The sequence below is a fragment of the Dermochelys coriacea genome, chromosome 16 (assembly GCF_009764565.3).
Source record: "Dermochelys coriacea isolate rDerCor1 chromosome 16, rDerCor1.pri.v4, whole genome shotgun sequence".
Classification (NCBI taxonomy): Eukaryota; Metazoa; Chordata; order Testudines; family Dermochelyidae; genus Dermochelys; species Dermochelys coriacea.
Window position 1 is genome coordinate 23,670,281 of NC_050083.1, and position 19,382 is coordinate 23,689,662.

At 42.9% G+C, this 19,382-nt stretch overlaps 1 protein-coding gene across 5 annotated transcripts in view; it reads right to left on the minus strand.

The window, feature by feature from the left end:
* The window catches only part of NR6A1 (nuclear receptor subfamily 6 group A member 1), a 197,615-nt gene that overhangs the window by 11,045 nt on the left and 167,188 nt on the right, over window positions 1-19,382 (minus strand). For 2 of the 5 annotated variants that reach the window (XM_038375029.2, XM_043498624.1), the window contains 6 exons: window positions 18,997-19,052; window positions 12,835-12,992; window positions 11,648-11,875; window positions 10,665-10,919; window positions 3,680-3,801; window positions 683-835 (listed from right to left, as the gene is read on the minus strand). In XM_038375029.2, the coding sequence (XP_038230957.1) occupies window positions 683-835; window positions 3,680-3,801; window positions 10,665-10,919; window positions 11,648-11,875; window positions 12,835-12,992; window positions 18,997-19,052 (972 nt within the window). Of the gene's footprint in view, window positions 1-682; window positions 836-1,417; window positions 1,745-3,679; window positions 3,802-10,664; window positions 10,920-11,647; window positions 11,876-12,834; window positions 12,993-18,996; window positions 19,053-19,382 lie in introns of those variants that run through there. The other 3 variants (XM_038375030.2, XM_043498625.1, XM_038375034.2) reach the window with 3 other exon arrangements.

A 19,382-nucleotide genomic window follows, 5' to 3' on the forward strand; every position in this document is an offset into this window, starting at 1 on the left:
AACATGCCCTAGGGAAGATTATTTGCGATCGGGAAGGAATGTTCTATGACCATTACCTTAACATTTAGTTACAAATGTCTGATGTTCTCATGAAGATCCTAGAGCCAATTAATGATGCATTGAGATGGAAAATTCACATGCAGATTTCAGTAACCCAAATTCCAAGGAAGTTCAGATTTGGGGACTTCATTCAAGCCTATCTAGGCTTTTATATTGTGATATTCACTATGGTATGCAAGTGCCATCTCTAGACTCAGTGTGAGCTCCTCCCCGTGAGGCCTATGCCATCTACAGATCAGGGTTATTTCTGCAGCAGAGAAGACACTTCAGAGTTGAGTCTGAAATTAAGACCCTAAAGGAGGTTTCGATCAAGATACTAAGGAGAGCTCGTTATTTGTGAGAAAAGAATATGCCTTCTTACTCCCTAACCTAGGAACTGGAGTTTATTACTATTTGTAAACACAGATGCCACTGGAGCAATTTATAACCAGACCCAGTTATTACAATGGGTAAGATGTGGGGGGTTTAGCCTGGTAGAGAAAGGCTCAAATAGAAAAGGTCCCACACTGGCACTGCTGTCCAGCCAAGTAGATAGGAGTTTCTTTTTATAATTAAAGTCTCCTTTAAAGGAGATTTAATGATTCACACAGGGGCCAGCTGGGAGAAGAGATCAAAAAGTTACCTGCAATGTATCGTATCTCTGGCAAACACATCATTAGATCTGGAAAACGGTTTGGCTGATGTGGGTACTTGTATTCCGTAAAATCCTGGCACACGTACCAATACCGTTTATTCAACTGCTCCAGTTGGGATGTATTAGTCAGGCCCCTAATGTCTGAGTGAAAACATAAAAACTAAGTGACTGGGAACAGCTGTAACACTAGAACAAAACCAGATGCATATTCTTCCTCATCACTATTCGAGTCAGCAACTGTAAAATGGAAGGACAAATCCGTTTATAAAACTCAGTCTAACAAAATCTACCTAAATTATACAATGCTATTGAGCAGAGACTTCAAGTTTATAGTCACCACAGGATTAAAATTTCACCCTCCTCCTCCAGGACATACTGTAATGAATATCTCCTACATATACACACTTCAGATTAGATGTGAGGGTACAAGATCTTCCTTTTACAAGGGACACAGATGAGAACATATAAATGTCCTAAGTTGCTCTGCTCAGAGATCATGAACCTTTCAGAAGATAACAGCTCTAGCAACCTTATATCTCTACTTCCTTTTTAATAAAGTAGTTATATGTCAAGGCTTTCAGTCCTAGCACAGGGTGCAACATAATATTTTCCATAGAAAGAAGCATGTTGATTCTAGTTGCATGGTCTCATCTCTATGGGAAGTGTTCAGATCAGTAATTCAGGCTGTTGTCCGTTTAGGAATTTCACCACGTGAGCTTTATAAACTTGCCAAGATTTTATTTTAAAATTTAGCATTTCCAAATGTCAAGCAATGTACGCAAAGAAAAAGTAGACATTTCAATGCTAGCAAAATGATTTGAGAAAGTCCCTTTGAATGTATTTCAGCACAATCAATGACATTTATATACTACTTGATGCCATGGGAAGGGATCCAATAAATTAAGAATAGGCAAAATATGCAACTCTTCTGAGGCTCAGTATTGTTCTTCAGAAATACTGTACAAGGGAAGGAGCATTTATTTGCTGTCCAAAAGCTGACCTTTAAAAATAATTTTCAGGTATTCCACATAAAAAATTTGCAAACTCCAACTAAAAATAAAAGAAGACAGGAAGTTAATGAAAATACATTTTGAAAAACAATGGAGACAGCTAAAGAAGTCTATCATCCAGTGTCAGGAAACAGTCCAGGGAAGCAAACCGGAATCTGTGCTAGGGCACACACTGAAGTGTCAGCACAAAACACTTGGTATACCCAGGGGGAGGAGGGGATTTCAACGTATCCTTGCAAAGTAGAACAATTCCTTGTGGTACAGAAAATTCCCAGTGGTTCTTATTTCTTGAACTGCTTTTGAAACTCACTTATTAGGCTAGTGCCGTTCAATAGTTTTTCATTTATGCACAAGTAACACACAAACCTCTGGTAACATGCTTCATACATGTGCAGTAACATCATACACACACGAGTACTGACATGGGAACCACACCACGGTATTGGACTGGAGTGACCCATACCAAGCGTTACTGAAGAAATTGAACCTTCCAAATAATTTCAGCATGGTAGAGTCTCAGAGAAAAGACCAGTAACTTCCCACCCTGTGCTACCATTGCACAGCGCCGACTCAACCGGTTTTGCCGCCCCAAGCAATTGCCGCCACGGATGGCAGGGGAAAGAGAAGCTGCCCCCGATTTGCCACCGTGGCGGAAACTCTGCCGCCCCTTTCTGACTGCCACCCCAAGCTGGCCCTGCCATTGCAGAATCCATTTGCATGTTATTTCTATGCTGACTTCATGAATTTTGAAGTGTTAGTCAATTCTGTTATGAGACTCCTGACAGCTCTGAAATGCTGTGTTTGACCACAAATGGAGTCAGTCCCCTTATTAGGCAGCATTCGTTACCTGCAAATATTACTGCATTAGGCACCATATTAAAGGACAAAATGCATATTTTCACTTTCTTAAAAAATGTCAGACAAAAATATTAGGTGAAGGGAAACACAATGATGAAGAATACAGAAAACAATGCCAGTGAGGTTATCCAACATATAGTGCACAAAGGTTTACAAAGCTAACAGCTTAAAGTGGAAAAAAGTGATGCAAATTGGTTGTCTTGATTGCTGCCTGTCAGAAAATGCCTAGACCAGTGATACTCCGAGGCTCGCAAGCCACAAGTGGCTCTTCAATGCAACTCTTGCGGCTCTTTGCAGCACATGCTATTAAAACACTGTGTGATTTAATTAACCCAAGTTATTAACCAATCAGGATGCTTTTACTATGTTATTAGCCAATTGTAATTGATAAAATGATACTTGGTCAGTCATTTTGCTCATTTTGCATTTGAGGATAAAATTAAATTACTCCACTGAATGCATCTGATGAAGTGAGCTGTAGCTCACGAAAGCTTATGCTCAAATAAATTTGTTAGTGTCTAAAATGCGACAAGTACTCCTGTTATTTTAACACACAGAGTGAATTCACACAACTGTGGCTCTTTTGGGTAATGCTGATCGTTAATTTGGCTCCTGAACCACTGAGGTCTGAGTGTCACTGGCCTAGACCCTTCCACCATGAGCAGCAATATTTTCAGATGACATGCACTTGTGCATGATGAGAAGTTTGCCACAACAGCTGGTAGGTAATCAGTCATTCAGGCCTTATCTAGAAAGATTTCATCAGTCACTCTGCTCTGTTCTTATTCTGCTGCTGGTAAAGTAGGTACGTATTTAAAGTGACGCACATACTGTCCTTGGTGTCTACGATTAAAGGCATTAAAAATTGATTAAGCAAAGTGAATCCTTTCACTTCCTCTACAATTGCTTCATTTAGGTGTCTGAAATAGCACACACTCAATATGGCTTTAACTGCGCAATCGCAAAAACAAAAACCTTTTAATGCTCAGGAGTCCATTTCAGTTTGGATTTAGGACCCCCTCTCTCTCTCCCCATCATCCAAAGGAAGCAAAAATTGACTAGCTTATTGACTAGTCATTTACTCCAGTGGGACTAATCCCCTTCTTCTGCCACTCACCTTGATTTAGGAAGTTAATGGCTTTCATACACGCGTACTCCTCATTGCTGACCTTCAACTGGTTAAATTTGCGGTAGAGGTAGATCAGCCGTTCCATCACCTCCATTCCCTCTTCACTGAATCTGAAGGAAAGGGAGACCAATGTACACAACAGGGTACTGAAAGAGGAGAGGCCCTTTGCAATTAAACAGTAGGGAGCTTAGTGACTTACTAAAACTCTATGGCACTTAAAATACTTTAATACCTTGCGTTATAAGTCAGAGACCCAGAAGCTTCAGGTCTGTTGACACTATTCATGAGAAGCAAAACTGGTAACAAGGTGATTCAGAACAACATATTTGCCAGTTACATCAGACCTTTAAGGAAAATGGGGATTTTGTGGGTGCACATTGGTGTATATTGGCATAGCTGCTTGTGGACATGTGATGCCTGGTCATGGTATTAGGTTACTATGACTGGGAGAAAAAGTATTAGAAGTTCCTGGCTCTGCCAATGATTTATTGCATGGCCCTGGACAAGTTACTAATCCTGTTTCAATTTCCCCAGATTTAAATGAAGATATTTCCCCACCTCACAGGCTCGTTGTGAGGCTTAATTCACTAGTTTGTGAAATGGGACGATCCTTAGACAGAAAGCTCTGGGGTTGTGCAAAGTATTATACACTCAGTAATAGTTACACTCTATTTTATGAACCATCAACTGTGCAGGTCCATCTAGGAAGTTTGGTGAAATCTATACGACTTCCAGATAAATTATAGTTATTCACTATTACAGAGTGTCCACCATCGAATGCGGGCTGCAAGGCAAAGGAAGGGTTGAAAACAGGGACAGGAAAACCTCAAAAGCTTTAGTGGTTTTCTTCAGATGATATTTTTCAAAGCTCTTATTTAGAAATTAGTCTAGAAATTTGGAATGAATAGACTGTCCCTCCTGTTCCTGCTGCTCATCTCAGAACAGACTCGGCAAAATCAGGCTTGCCTTGCCAGATTCATTATGTGCTAAGTATCTGATGGTTGGTCCTGCATACCCTAGGCCTTCACGCTGGATCCAGGGCAGTCATTTATCACATTACACAGCACTCTGCCTGCTTCAACACAGCCACTTGTTCTTAAGGCTTTATACAGGAAAAAAAAAAAATCACACCATCCTCCTCCACTCACCTTCCCAGCACTTCCCCAGTTCTCTCTCTCAGCTCCAGCCCTCTTTTAGCTGCCATGAGCCCTCCCCAGCTTGAACTTTTCTCCTAGCCATGCAGTGCTGTAGGAATAAGGTGTTAGAACATCTCAGGTGAGATGTTCACCAGTCACACGATGTGGTCATGTCATGACTACAGGTGATATAAACGTAATCTGTTTGTCCCATTTGGACACAGGTTTCTTCTCCCATTTCCAACAGCATGCCTGTACCCCACCATGTCAGAATGAAACTGCACATGGAGGGCACATGGATATGTGCTGATGTGCAAAGCTTCAGATGTGAGCTCTTAACTAGCAGGTGAACAGGAGATTTCATGCAAACGTGGGAGTCTGATGCATGAGAGAGAGAACGTCCAAGCAATTTTAAAGTTAGAAGGAGGAGCTGAACTCTTTCCAAGAAAACAAAACACACAAGGTACGGGTTTACAAGCTTACAAGCTGCAAATCTCTCTCTGAGCTAGGACATTTGCCCAAAGAACTCGTTAACGGGGAGGGACGTGTAATATAGTAGGTTGGGAAGGGCTCACAACAGTCCAGTGACTGCAGTCTCTTAAGAACTATGGGAATGAGCTCTATGGAAACTCTGTAGTGAAGAGTCCTAGTCCTGTAGGGAGTCCTAGATTTCTGCAGGAGGAGTCTGAGAGGACCCCTTCTTGGAGGTGACTGGATCACAGGACAGTAGACAAAAAGATGGCATAAGTGACATGAGGATCTGAAGGTACAGATCGCATATTTCAGTGTTCTATTTGTGCAAATGGCCAGTAGCCATTCCTGCTACATGTGGTTTAAAGCGATAAAGGCTAGTTTGGAAGAAGTAGTATGTTGCATAAATCTATAGCAGTGAGACAGAAATGTTCAGGAAAGCTTCAGCTGTGTGTTCTGGCATTATACAGTACACAACCAGAGCATAGCCAGAAAGCCATCTCTGAACAGATGAAAAATAAAACGCCCCTTCACTGAATATCATCTTATTTTGGCACGTGTATTTGTTTACTTCAAAGTTATTTGTAAAATGCATGGTGGAGTTTGGCCTCAGAGAAGAGAAAACAAGCTGTCTGAACTTTAGGTCAGTTCTTCGGGGAAGTAATATTGTAAGTGATGAAAGCCTTGTCGGCTAATCTAAAGTTGTACAATTTTCTTGCTCTCAACTTGACATTAAAAATCCTGCAGGTGCAAGATTGCAAAGCTCAAGAAGTTAATGAGCACAAAGACCACTCACAATCCTCTGCTGGGTCTAATTGTTTTTTGAGCATGCACATTTTTACCAACCACTCGTCACTTCCATAAATCCAGGAGAGCTCTTCTCTCATGCTTGCTGAAGAACGGTCTTGGTTTTCTGTGCATACATTCCTCCCCTTTTCAAACAAAGCTGTTCTGTTTTGCACAGCCCTAGTCCTTCTGGAGCACTGACTCCTCCACACACTGTCTGCCTCACAGCTTTTACACCAGTCTAATTCCTAGCTATGTATGAGCAGGAGTAACAGTAAAAAGTTTAAGCTGCCATGCATTTTATTAGCATTTTTACTAGACTCCAGAGATTTAAACATTAGATCTAGAAAACAAACATTTTGCCAGCAGTTTAAATCAGAATTAAAACATGAAAAAGTTGATATTTATTCATTTTTCATCTACTTATATACTGGCAGTCACGGTTATAGCCAGGTACAGAAATAAACTACAACCTTCTAAGTGCCAGGGCATCTTAGATCAGCATATTATTTTAAGTTGGCTAACAGACAACATGAATCTCAGACAACAGCAGTCATTCATGAATATTGGAGAACCATTACAGTGAGCCGCTCTACCGTGAAAAGAGCCAAATAAAACCCTCTGTTACACCCAGGTAATCCCAGTGAACTCACTGGGGTTACACTGGTTTATATGAGGGGATGATGCAGATCTATGTTTCAATGAAGAGTCAGTGACTGCTTTGGAAGAGATGGCCTCTGGTATTACTTGCTGGAGATGCAAGTAAAAACACTGCTTTTGTACCCCGGAAGGAAAAAGCTGGTTGATAGAAATGACCATCACAAAGCCAAGCGTAACTCAGAGTGTAAAAAGCACTTTGAGCAGCACATGCTTAGTGGGGCAGTGCCGAGCTGGCCAGTGGCTGGTGCAGCAACCTAGCTCTCTATCAGACTTGTGAAATCCCAGAGTCCAGTAAGAGGCTGACCAGGAGGAAGAAACACCACACACTGATTTAGTATTAAAGATAAAAAAGAAAAGGCAAGGCATACTTTTGGGGGAGAGAAAATATCTTGAATAAGCCTAGAGCCGCTTCTTTGCTGGCCAGGTGTTAAAGAGTCAGGGAGGAGCCAGCCAGGGACACTTGGCTCCCACAGAAGATAGGAGGACACTTACACGCTCTCCCATGAGCACATGGGAGAGCGCTGCTAAGACTTTCACTCTAATACAAAAGCTTAGTATTGTTACTACTGCCCTGTTACACATGGATATTTAAGCTATAAATAAAATGCTCACTCTGAAATAAGATGACTGCATGACTGAGTGGGCACTTCCACATGTAGATCCCTCAGCTGTGCACCACACACAACACTCCTCCTTCCTTCCAAATGGCCTGGTAAAGCTACATTTTCACTTTTTTGCTAGCATCAATTAGTGATAGTTTAAATGCTGAATCAGTAACTGAGGTTAAAGGAACCATTCCACTGTCAAAACACATCTATTATTTTAACCCCTTGGATAAATACACAGATCTTCTCTAAAGCATCTCTGAGGCTGGCAGGTTAGAAATTGCCAGAGTCGGAAGGGTTAAGAAGACTCCTTTATTATCTCTCTTTCATTTTGGGTCTGCCTCATATTTTATACACGTCAACTTTTGGGGCCTTGAGAGGGAGAGCTTGAGCATAAGCAAACCTGCTCACAGGAGTAAGTGCTTGGCTCTCGCCAAGAGACTCCTCATTGAAGCTGCACTCGTTGCACTTTGAATGTCTTTATTAGATCACGGATTATTTATAAAATGACACTCAAGATTTACCATCCTATAATTACCATGGCACAACGACCAGCTCCAGCAAGGGCAGAGCCACAGAAGGTCAAATATTAACAGGGAGGCTGGGCAGCCAGTTAAGTAAATCCTGCAAATGTTCTGTCACAATGCTGTCAGTCTCTCTGCTATCCAAACAAGAATCGTCTGGGATTCGGACTACAGAAGAAAGAAAACTAACCAAGATGATGAATTAAAGGCAGGTCATCACTTGGAGCATCAGATAGTGCTGTTTCCTCTGCAGTGTCAGCTCAGTTGCAACATCATCAAATTTATGTAATCAAAAACAATGAAATAGCAATTAATAACATAATATTGTGGAAACAAGGTCACTAGCTGTATGATCAGTTCTTCATTCTGCTTCTAACTGGGAAGCTTTGCGAACGAGTTTTTGTCGTTTTGTAGCTCGTGGTTATTTACAATATTTATATAGTATTTCTTTGAGCCTGAGTAATTCCTCACATAAAGGGATTCTCCTCTCAATCCTAGGGTGAAGAAAGGAAGAATTTCTATGGGAAAACTGGCCTTGACACTAGGTTATCACTCTCTGCTTTTCTTCAGAATGCTGGGAAAAATCTGTATTGTCCAAGGGGGATCTTCAGTAGTTAAAAGGAACTACACTGGTGAAACTAGAACTATAGGGTACAGATGCTCAGTCTTGTGCCATATTCTTTTTTGTGCTACGTGCAGGGATTACTCCTAATTTGTGCCCCTATTCCTTACCCTCGCAGCATAAGTACTGCATGTGCTACAGTGCATCAGGCAAGGCCACAGGAGCAAGCTTTTGCTGGTTGATTGGGTTAAAACATCTAGAAATGGATCATTTTACCCCAAATTTTTGTTTAAAAGTTCACTGCTCTTTAATTTCATTGGGTCTTAATATCAACCCTGAGGAAACAATTAATAAAAAGCAATCTGAAATAATGCACTGAAGCATCTTAAAAAGAAAAGGAGTACCCGTGGCACCTTAGAGACTAACAAATTTATTAGAGCATAAGCTTTCGTGAGCTACAGCTCACTTCATCCGATGAAGTGAGCTGTAGCTCACGAAAGCTTATGCTCTAATAAATTTGTTAGTCTCTAAGGTGCCACGGGTACTCCTTTTCTTTTTGCGAATACAGACTAACACGGCTGCTACTCTGAAACCTGAAGCATCTTAGAGAGTTTCAGAAGAATGCTTAAGAAATCTGCCATATTCCATCAGAATAGTCGGGGTAAACTTCTGTGAACTATATACGCTCAGACGGATGTGAAGAAAATGAAACCGGCCATTTCAATGACAAAAGTAAACGGAAGTCATGGGATCTCTCCCTCTGATCTCACAGGACTTGCCCTTTTTCCTATCTCGGGTTTCAAAAGGATATTTCAAATTGAAAATTATTTAAGGCCTCATCTACAGATTGAGCCCTGATGTTAAATTAGCACAGAAACTCTGCATAGACTAGCTCTAGATGAGTCATCTTAAAGGAGACATAAGTTTAAACCCGACATTTATGTTTTTTACAAATAAAAATCAGAAGCTTGAGAGAGAGAGATAAATCCTCATTTAAAGAGGATGGTATTTTTTTAAACTAAGAGATTTTTGAACATTTCCCTGCATACAGGGAAATCCAAACATCACAACCACATGACAAGAGCAAGGGCCATGATTTTCAAAAGTGATGGCAAAGCTGATTGAAATTTTGAGTTGTGATTGTGAAATCACAAGTCATTAGACTAGACGTTTTTCCTCAAATCTCAAAATTTGGGCACTCAAAACTGAAAGCGAAATGGACTCATTTAATTGCACAGTCCCAAGTGAAAAAAGTGTAAACAAACAGCAGAAATGGCGCTAGTAGGTTGTAAGATCCAAAGAACATCATGTGCGCTAGGAATGCAGATAAGGCATATTTCACACATCTAGGGTCTGATTTTCAAAAGTGCTGCGTCTCCATATCTCCAGTTGAAATCAATGAACTGTGGGGGCTCAGCACCTCTGAAAACCAAGCCTATGCTATGAATCTCAAAAGGGTCCTTTAATACAAGAGCTATATCCCCATTCATAATTCTTCACACCAGCTAAGGCTTTGTAGGATTTAAAATGTTGCAATGTAACAGACTTTTGACTTCAAGCTCCCATTTATGCCTGTCACCCTTGAGAGCAGAGCTGAAATGACATCCCTCAGCAAGTTAATCTGAATGGAACACACTGAAAGTAGGCCAACCTGTGCACAAGGTTTTCCTGAGAGAGTAGATTCTTTCTATTACAGTTTTGAGTAATCTCCCACCTCTGCAAATAGACTTTAGGTTTCAAATATCTAAATGGCTTTCATGAGATGGAGAGGCCTAAGGACAGCATAGGGGTTAGGGCTGCAGGCAGAACAAAGGGAATGTACCCTACTCCAGGGGAGTAGCAGGCATCACTCCCTAGGCAACCCTTCGGCAGCTGATTGACAAGATCCAGAGGGCGTTCCACACAACCAACTCCATACAGGGATTTTGAGATGGGTAGAAAGGGAAGGTACCCCTCCTTTGCCCACATGCTCCTCACCAAAAATTTTTTATCTTCTCTTAAGCAATGATCCCTACACATACATATAAAAGATTTCAGAGTGATTTACAAGGGTGGGGACTATAATCCCTTCATACCAAGATGGAAAGTGAGATGCCAGCTGAGAGACTTGTCCAGGGATAAACAGCGAGTCAGTGGCAGAGCTAGGAACAGACCCTCTTTTCCCCCTCCCCCCCTGCCAAAATGACTAGATACTGTTACAGCCCTAGAAGATTTAACCCACCACCTCACCTGTGCAGCTCATCATCAGAGGGAGAGTACTTGGAGGTTACATCAGCAAGGTCACCAAAGATCTGTTTACTGTAAACGGTTAGTGAGGACAGCAGAATCAGCTCCTGCCAAGTGGAACTTAGCAGGCAAGTATAGTCCTTGATTGAGAGTTCACAGAAGAATGGCAGCTTCTTAATCCAAGCAATCTGCCTGAAAAGCAACTCATCTGCCAGACGACACAGCAATGCAAACAGCTCTGCCTGAGTCACTTTATACCTGCAGGCACAGTTAATAGGAAAACACAAAAACAGATTTAAAACATTGGAACACAAGGCACCAGGACAACAAGATAACATCTGCGTGTGTCTTAATTCCTGGTGACCACAGTGTCACCCAGTGGTGAGAACAGAGACTGACTGTTGGCTTTTCTGCTCCTGAGCCCACAGACAGCAGGTGATGAAAGGTACCATCCCTGCACCTGTGTTTTTCCCCAGAGAAGAATGCCATCCCTGCAGATGCTGACTGAACCTAACTAGCAATCTTCTCATTCTACCAGCAGCCCTGCTCTCAGGAAGCCTCCTGCAGTCCTGGATACCAGACAGATTAACAAGCTGCTGCTGCTTCCCATTTACAAGGGAAGTGGACGTTGTACTCCACAGATGTACAAAATATTATGCAAAGAAGAGAAAAGTGATTTCACTTGTGAAACAGATCCTCTCAGCTTTCAGACATTAGCATCACAGTCTCAGCTCTAGCCCTTGGATGACATTCTTTGGCTACTGGCTTCAGAATCAGGCATAATTTATTTAATTACCTATACACATGCAAAATTAAGAGATCTGTAAATACAATGTTATTATGAATTTAAATACTCAAAAGGTGTTCCCCCAATAACACTAATTTATGCACGTTCTATGTGCTGTGCATGTGTAAACAGAGACAGTACCGGCATTACAATGGAGTGGCTCAGGGCAGCCTCACTCCACCAAATCATGTGCACTTACCCATCTTCAATAAGCATTGGAGTGCCAAGTGGTTCCAGGTCCTCAGCTGACACTAACTGATTGATAAGACTATGTGACTGGGGATCTAGGCTTCGGGTCTGTGGGGGCATCAGAGCCGAGTGAGCAGAATAGTTAAAAAGGTGCGGTAGGTACTGATAGTGCGTGGACACTGGAGTCCCAATATATTGATCCCTGAGTGCAGTGAATCCATTCAGCTCCACAGACCTACTGAAAAGGGAAGATCTATTTAATAGACTGGACAAACTCCATCTAATTCATTACAATCTTTCATCCAGCTCAGGGACAGATGGAAACAATGCTTCATAGAAAAGAAAAGGGATGAAAAATCCCTTCTGGTTAAATTCTGTGGTGAAAGCAATCAAGAGCATGCAGACAAGCTGCTTCATACTTGCATCAGGTCCAGCCTGACCCCCATGCTAGCTCAATTTACTGTGACTTTCTAGAAAGTCTGCTGCTTAGAAAGCATTCTTAGATTAAATCACATAGCCAAGGTTTGTGCTAAGCATTTCCATCTCTACTTACTGAAAGGCCCAGAATTTAGGTTTTTGAATAAAAAGGTTTACAAAACCTATGAATAAAAATATTTTCATTTACATTTTTAAAACAACTGATAATGGAAGTGTGTGTGGGGGGGAGGAGGGCGGGGGGATTTAAAAGAATTTCAACATTCTTTCCAGTGTTTGCAACCCAAGTACTGAAACAATGTGCTAGGGGACGTGAACCTGAGAGTAACACAAACTATAAAGTAATTAGAAAATCAAATAAGCTGACTAGCTCATTTTCAACGTACAAACAAAATGAAATGGAAGAAAGTAAACAGATAGCATTAATACCGAAAGGTAAATTATGTGTATAAAATTTACAGATTTTCATAATCTGAAGTGGTATTAAAACAGATTAAGATATTTGCTTTAAATGTAAGATCTTTAATCCAACATTTCTTTGTCAATCTTCCATGAGACTTTTACTCTCGGATCACACTGGATTGATCTAACACAGTGTATATGTCTCTAGCTAAAATATATTTACGAAGAGGTCAGCATTCGCAAGATGTGTTTGAGTTACACATCAAAATGCTCGTTTTCACTTTTGGCCCAAAATGCAGTCCTCGGGGAAATATAGGCAGAGTTACATTCATCTGAAATTCTTTCAATGGAAACTCCCACCTTGAAGACGGAGTAGAAACAGGTGATGGCTGGTTGCTCTCAGAAACTCCATTTCCAGGAGAACTATGGTCACTGTCTCCATTGTTACTCCAAGAGATGTTTGCCTCCCCCTCAAATTCTTGTCCAGACATAATTCTTTCAATCTCCTCCTCTGATATCTTTTGGGTAAAAATTACTACATTTAGTGAAACTTATTCCAGCCAAGTACCGAATTAAGCAAGACTGAGCTGCACATACTGCTGGAGCTGTACTGCTACTTTAGCATGGAAAAATTACTAAAACCTAGAATTTTTTGAGCGGGGTCTTTTATATGGGAGGAACATTCAAACATACTTCAAATCTTCCATGCTTTTCTATTTTTTACTAATGAGAGATTTGTTTTTAAATAAGGATTACAGAATTATATGACTGCCCAGTCATAACAGTACAAGCCAAGTGAAGTCAATGTGGTTCTACTTAGGGGAGGAAGTTGGTATAAATGAGGCCAGAACGGGAGTGTAAGGCAGAAAGAGAAAGTTACTGACCTTATAGAAACTGGAGGTTCTTTGAAATGTGTGGTCCCTATCTGTATTCCACTGAGTACGCACATGCTCCACCTACCAGGAACTGGAGAATTTAGAAAGCGGCATCCATTGGTCCACACACGTGCCCCGGCTCACTTCATGCCTCCAACAGAGGAGATAAAGCATGGGGCAGACCGACCACCTCTGTCTTCTCCACTGCAAATCAGAGAAGTTCCGAAGCAGAGGGGAAGGAGGGCAGGTAGTGGAAGTGGAATACAGATAGGGACCACACATCTCGAAGAAGCTCCAGTTACTATAAAGGTAAGTAACTTTCTTTTCTTCAATAGCTGGTCCCTTTATGCATTCCATTGTGGGTGACTGACAAGCAGTACTCAAATAGGAGGGGTGTGTTAGGTCATAGATGGCAGACCCAAATGAAGGACTGATGTTCCAAAAGATGCAAATCAGCAGAGGAGTTCTGCACCAAGAGACAGTGTCAAGCAAATGTGTAGACTGAGCTCCATGTAGCTGCCTCACAAATATTAAATGGAGGCACCTCTTGAAGTGACACCATAGACATTGCTTGCGCTCTTCCCCATGAGGGGAAGATTAGACACCTGACAGAGGAAAATACAGCCAGACCCCCATTTTGAGATTCTTTGAGAGGATATATCCTGACCTCTGACCCTTTCTGCTATGGGATTTCTTGATTGTTTCCCTTCTTTGCAGGTAAAAGGCTAAGACTCGCTGAATGTGAAGGGAATGCTGCCTTTCTTCCAAGGATGTGTGAAGTTTTGAGAAGAACACAGGTAAGTGGATACACTGGTTCAGGTGAAATGCAGAGACTACTCTGGGAATTAATTTAGGGTGTAGACATAATGAAACTCTGTCCTTATGAAATACAGAATAAGGAGGACCTACCATCAATACCCCAAGCTCATCAACCCTCCTGGCTGAGGTGATGGCTACGAGGAATGCAACCTTCAGGAATAGGACAGACATGGAGCAAGAAGCTAATGGTTCAAAAGGAGGCTTAGTTTAGAGAACAAGGTTCAAGCCCCATTGAGCACGAGGCTATTTTTAAATAGGCAGAAAGGTTCTGATTGACTAGCAGACTCTGGAAAGGCCTAGAGGGTGTGCAAAGATCAAGTAGCCCTGTGAAGGCAGATGGTCTGCACTGATTGCTGCCAAGCAGATCCATAACGAATTGACAGGCAAACCTGTTGTCTTCAAGGAAAAAATACAGTCCAGAATGAATGGAATATCTGTGGCTTTTGGAGAAACAGGCCCAGATAAACGCTTCCCCTTGACCAGGTAACATTTCCTAGCGGAATCCTTCCTATGAGGAAAGGCATTCTGCACAACTTCAGAACCTGACTGCTCGATGACGCTCATCCAAAAACTAGGCTCTGAGATGAAGCCGCCGTTGGCTAGAATGCCTGATAGTGCCATGCCCAAGAGTCAGGAGACTAGGAAAAATGTAGGAATGTGATCGGTGCCCAAAATGCCATGGTAAAGAACCAAAACCATCTGGGCCAGTGGGAGCAATGAGATTAACTCATGCCCTTTCCTGCCACATCTTGTGCAAAACTTGAGGCAGAGGAGTGGTGGTGGAGAGAAGGCATAGTTCAGATGATCTGACTATGGAAGGAGTAGTGTTGTCCTGTGAGTGGCAACCCAGGGCTCCTCTAGAAAAGTATATGTTGCACTTTCTAGTTTGTTGGAGAGGAACAAGTCCCTGGTGGGGTCCCCGGTGGAGCAAAAATATTGTTTACCACAGAGTTATGAAGCTCTCACTTGTGATCAAATGCAAAGTGTCTGCTAAGAGAGTCCATTAGCACATTCTGGTTTCCTCAGGGGTAGACACTGACAGGGTAATCTGATTGCCAATGCACCAGTTTCGCAGACTGACCACTTCTGCACATGGCAAAGGGGAGCGGGCAGGTGGAGTTCACTCCTTGTTTGTTGTTGTAAAAGATGGCTGTGATGTTGTCTGACACAGAGTGCATGGTGACCTTGAACAAATGGGAGAAAGGTTTTGCAAGCTCTTCGAACAGCTTGTAACTCTAGAACATTGACGTGCATCCGGTCTCTCAAGATGTCCAGATGTCTTGTTCTGTATGGTTGTCCACGTGGACTCTCCAACCCAACAGTAATGCATTGATAATTACTGCCTTGTCTGGTGCAGAGGCTACTGCTGATTGAAGAGCAGTCTTGGCAACCATTTTGCCTTCATCTATGAGAACCTGGAAATGAGCTCTGTCCTGCTGGGGGAGACTGTCAACGGAGTCTGTGAATTTTGAATAGTTTAGGAAGTCATACTTAGCCAGTAGTGCTTGGTAGCTGGCTATTCTGAACTGGAGGCTAGAAGAAGAAAATACTTTCTCCTTCCCAATAAGTTGAGATGCTTGTCCTCTTTGTCAATCAGGATAGATTGCGGGTGTTACTGCCCAGAACTCTCTACAGCCATTTGGACCAACAAAAATTAGGAGTAGAGTGAAAGAACAGAAATTCCATCACCTTGGCTGGGTGATTACAGAGTACCATTTCTCTGCCCTCTTGGGCATGGAGATGCAGGTAGCTGGGGATTGCCAGACCACTCTAGCTGGCTCCAGGATAGTTTTATTAACCAAAAGCACTATTCTACTGGAGGCGGAGGGCTGAAGGTTGTCCAGGAGCTTGTGTTGGGGCCCCTGAACCTCCTCAAGAGGAATCTGCAGCTCCGCTCCAATTTAACAAAGGAGTTCCTTGAAGTGCTTATAGCCATTGAAGGAGGCTGGAGACATTGAAATCACTACCTCATTTGGTGATGAAGACTGCAATCTCGTCTGATCTTGTAGAACTGCTTGATCCAGTGTGTACTTCTATTCTTCAATAAAATCTGGCGGCAGCTCCAGTTGTCCCCTCAAAGGGGAGGGAAGGGGTGACTCTCCAGCAAACCAGTGAAATGGTACTGGTCCCATGGCCCCCAGCGTGGCCAAAAGAATGGGCCAAATGGGGGTTGCTGTTGTCCCTAAGGCATGATGAGGCAGAGGTTGGTCCCAAGCTGTTCCAGGAAGGTGTTTTGGAGGAGGACATAATGATTCATCTCCTGGTGAGGAAAAAATGATTTTAGTTCCAACACGGTTGCCACTGGAGGGAAATCACAGCCCAAAGATGGATAGGGAGACAAACCCTTCAAAAGGCCAGCTCCCCTGGTGGGAGATGGGGAGGGATAGCTCAGTGGTTTGAGTATTGGCCTGCTAAACCCAAGGCTGTGAGTTCAATCCTCAAGGGGGCCATTTAGGGACCTGGGGCAAAAATTGGGGATTGGTCCTGCTTTGAGCAGGGGGTTGGACTAGATGACCTCCTTAGGTGTCGTCAGAAGCAGCATAGATCTCATCTCTTACCAGAGCGAGAAGAGTCCTGTTTTCCTGAACCACCAGAGCCACACTAGAGACAGCGTGCCAAAGCCGTTGAAGTCCGATGGAACTGCGTGTGATCAATGCTCTCAGCTACCGGTCTTCATTGGTACCGGGGGAACTCAGGGCTTGTGCTCAGGAGGTACTAGTACACCCAATCATGATGAGGTGCCAATGAAGCCCTATACTTGTGGGCTCCCTTATCATGCCTCAGACTTAGTATGTACTAAGTTCTCTTGGGCTGAGTTAGTGCTCAGTTTGCACAGGGCTACATATGACTTTTTTTAAGTGGATTTGGAGGAAGACTTATCCTCTTGCTTATGAGAATGCTCCCTGCTCTCCCAACAAGACCCTACTGAGGGATCTGTGGGAGTAGACTCCTTCGCTCCTGTTTCAGACCTCATGGAAGCAGGCACGCTGCTTGCTGAGTCAGTCCAAAATGGGGGGGGAGGGAAGGGGGTCCCTCAGCCACAGTCTGATAGTGGCCTCATGGCCCTTTCCATTAGGTGCTTCCTAAGAGGAAATTCCACCCTTTCAGGGTATGGCTGGAGAACAGATACCGCACCTTGCTGCAATGTGGGCTTCCCTGAGACAGTACAAGCAGCATTGGTGGTTGTCACTGACAGAGGAGGATCACAGGCAGGAAGCACAAATTTTGAAGCCCATAGTCCTGGGCATAGTCCAGTACCCAAAGGAAGTCTGGGGAAGAGGTGGTGCTCCCCAGATCAGAGAAACTGGCTAACTATAAAACACTAAAACTGGCAGATTAATACTAAAACTATTTAGAGATATCTAAATATACGTTCACAGCTAAAGAAAAAAGCTGAAGCATCCGAAACAGGAGTGTCCAACCCGGATCAGGAAGTAGTGAGAAGGAACCGGAGAGGCAGTCAATCTGCCTTTATCTCCTCAGTTGCAGGCACAAGGTGAGCCAAGGTGCATGTGTGGACCAACGGACACTGCTTTCAAGATTCTCCGGCTTCAGGCATACCCACAGCATACACACAGTGAGATGCACATCAGACTAGCACTGGAAGAGCAATTACTAGATCTGGACCATTTTGCTTCCTTACAGCCCACAGCAATTCCCTACGATTTAACTGCATGTGTCTGGAGAGGTGAACTTATCTCAGGCAGCGAAATTTGGAATTAATATTCCAGATAAAGCAGAAACAGTAGCTGGGCTGGGATCAGTATTATTCAGATATTTCTCTCCCCCCCCCCTTTTTTTTTTGTATACAGACCATATTTCCTTTCCATCCTATCCACTCCAGTTCTGTGCTGTAGTGAGTAGAGTTTTTCATAGATGCATAGCCATGGACAGTGTCATGTAAGGCTCTTTCTATATTATTAAAATAAATAGTATTTTTAAGATAGCATTTCTTGCTGCAGGCTGGAAAATGGCAAATCATTTCTCACTGGTTCAGGAGAAGCTATTGTGCCAAATTACCTAGCATTTTATAAGACATCTCCAGACATGCTGCCCCATCAATCAGGAAGACATTTATTGGGTACCCCACTTGCAACAACTTAAGAAATTGTGGTATGGACACTGCAAGATTTACTGGGAGCTTTGCAGGGATTGAAGTGCTTGTCCTGACTTACGAAGGACAGAAGGTTTCCTACAGTCTGATCAAGTAGTTTGGAGATTGTCACTTTATTCATGTAGCCAGCCAATAACCTGTAATCCACTGGGGCCATGTCATGTCTCTCTAGGGCCAGGCAAGATCAGGGCTTTATTTACAAATCTGCTTCCTAAATGGAATGCATCCTTAATGACACGGGACTGGCTGGAAGATGGTCACCAAATTAATTCAGGCCTAAATCTTGGGTATGGTTGCTTCCATGGCATAGAGCCTTGAGATGCTAAGTAACCACCCGGGATTCTGCAGTGCAGGAGCCAACCAGATCCTAAAGAGAAATATCCAGCACATTCAAGGCAGTCCTGAAACACCTACATACCCCCCAACTCCAACTCAACCCCTTCTCCGGGGTGTGTTGTCCATGACTCTGCCTCATGCGGCAGTTAGAGGCAGCAGAAATGATGTCAAGGGACGCTCTGAGCACATGCAGCCTCCCGGCAGGATAGCAATGTTTTCTCCCCTTCAAAGCCTTAATGACTGGGTCACCTTCCCCATTTCCTGAAGTAGCATGATGGTGTCTTTGTACAAATGTGCTCTGGTGTCATGTGATTAAAGGCTAACAAACAGTACAGAAGATGAAGAGCACTGCACTAGGGAAAGTGAAAATACGCTTACCTGGACAGGTCCAATACTTTTGTTCCTGCCTCCTGGCATGCCATCTTCTCTGATTGCTGAAAGGAAAGAGCCAAACGCTGGTTAGGAACACCACTATTCTTTTGCATTCTGGAATGCTATCACACAGAGAACACCTGGCCTGCAGGAAATTGCCTGTTGTCTACAGAGACATTGAATCTGAGTTTTATTTTGTTAAACAAGGCAGCTCATGTGTATTTCTCCCCGGGGGAAACAAGAGGCTGTGTAGTATGCACTGAGATTCCCACTTGCAATGGGAATCACAAAAATATTTACTTGGCTGACAAGGGCAATCAGAGATAAGTAATATTTATATAGCCATTGCAGATCCTCGAGTGAAAGGTGATGTAGAAATGAAAAAGTACCAT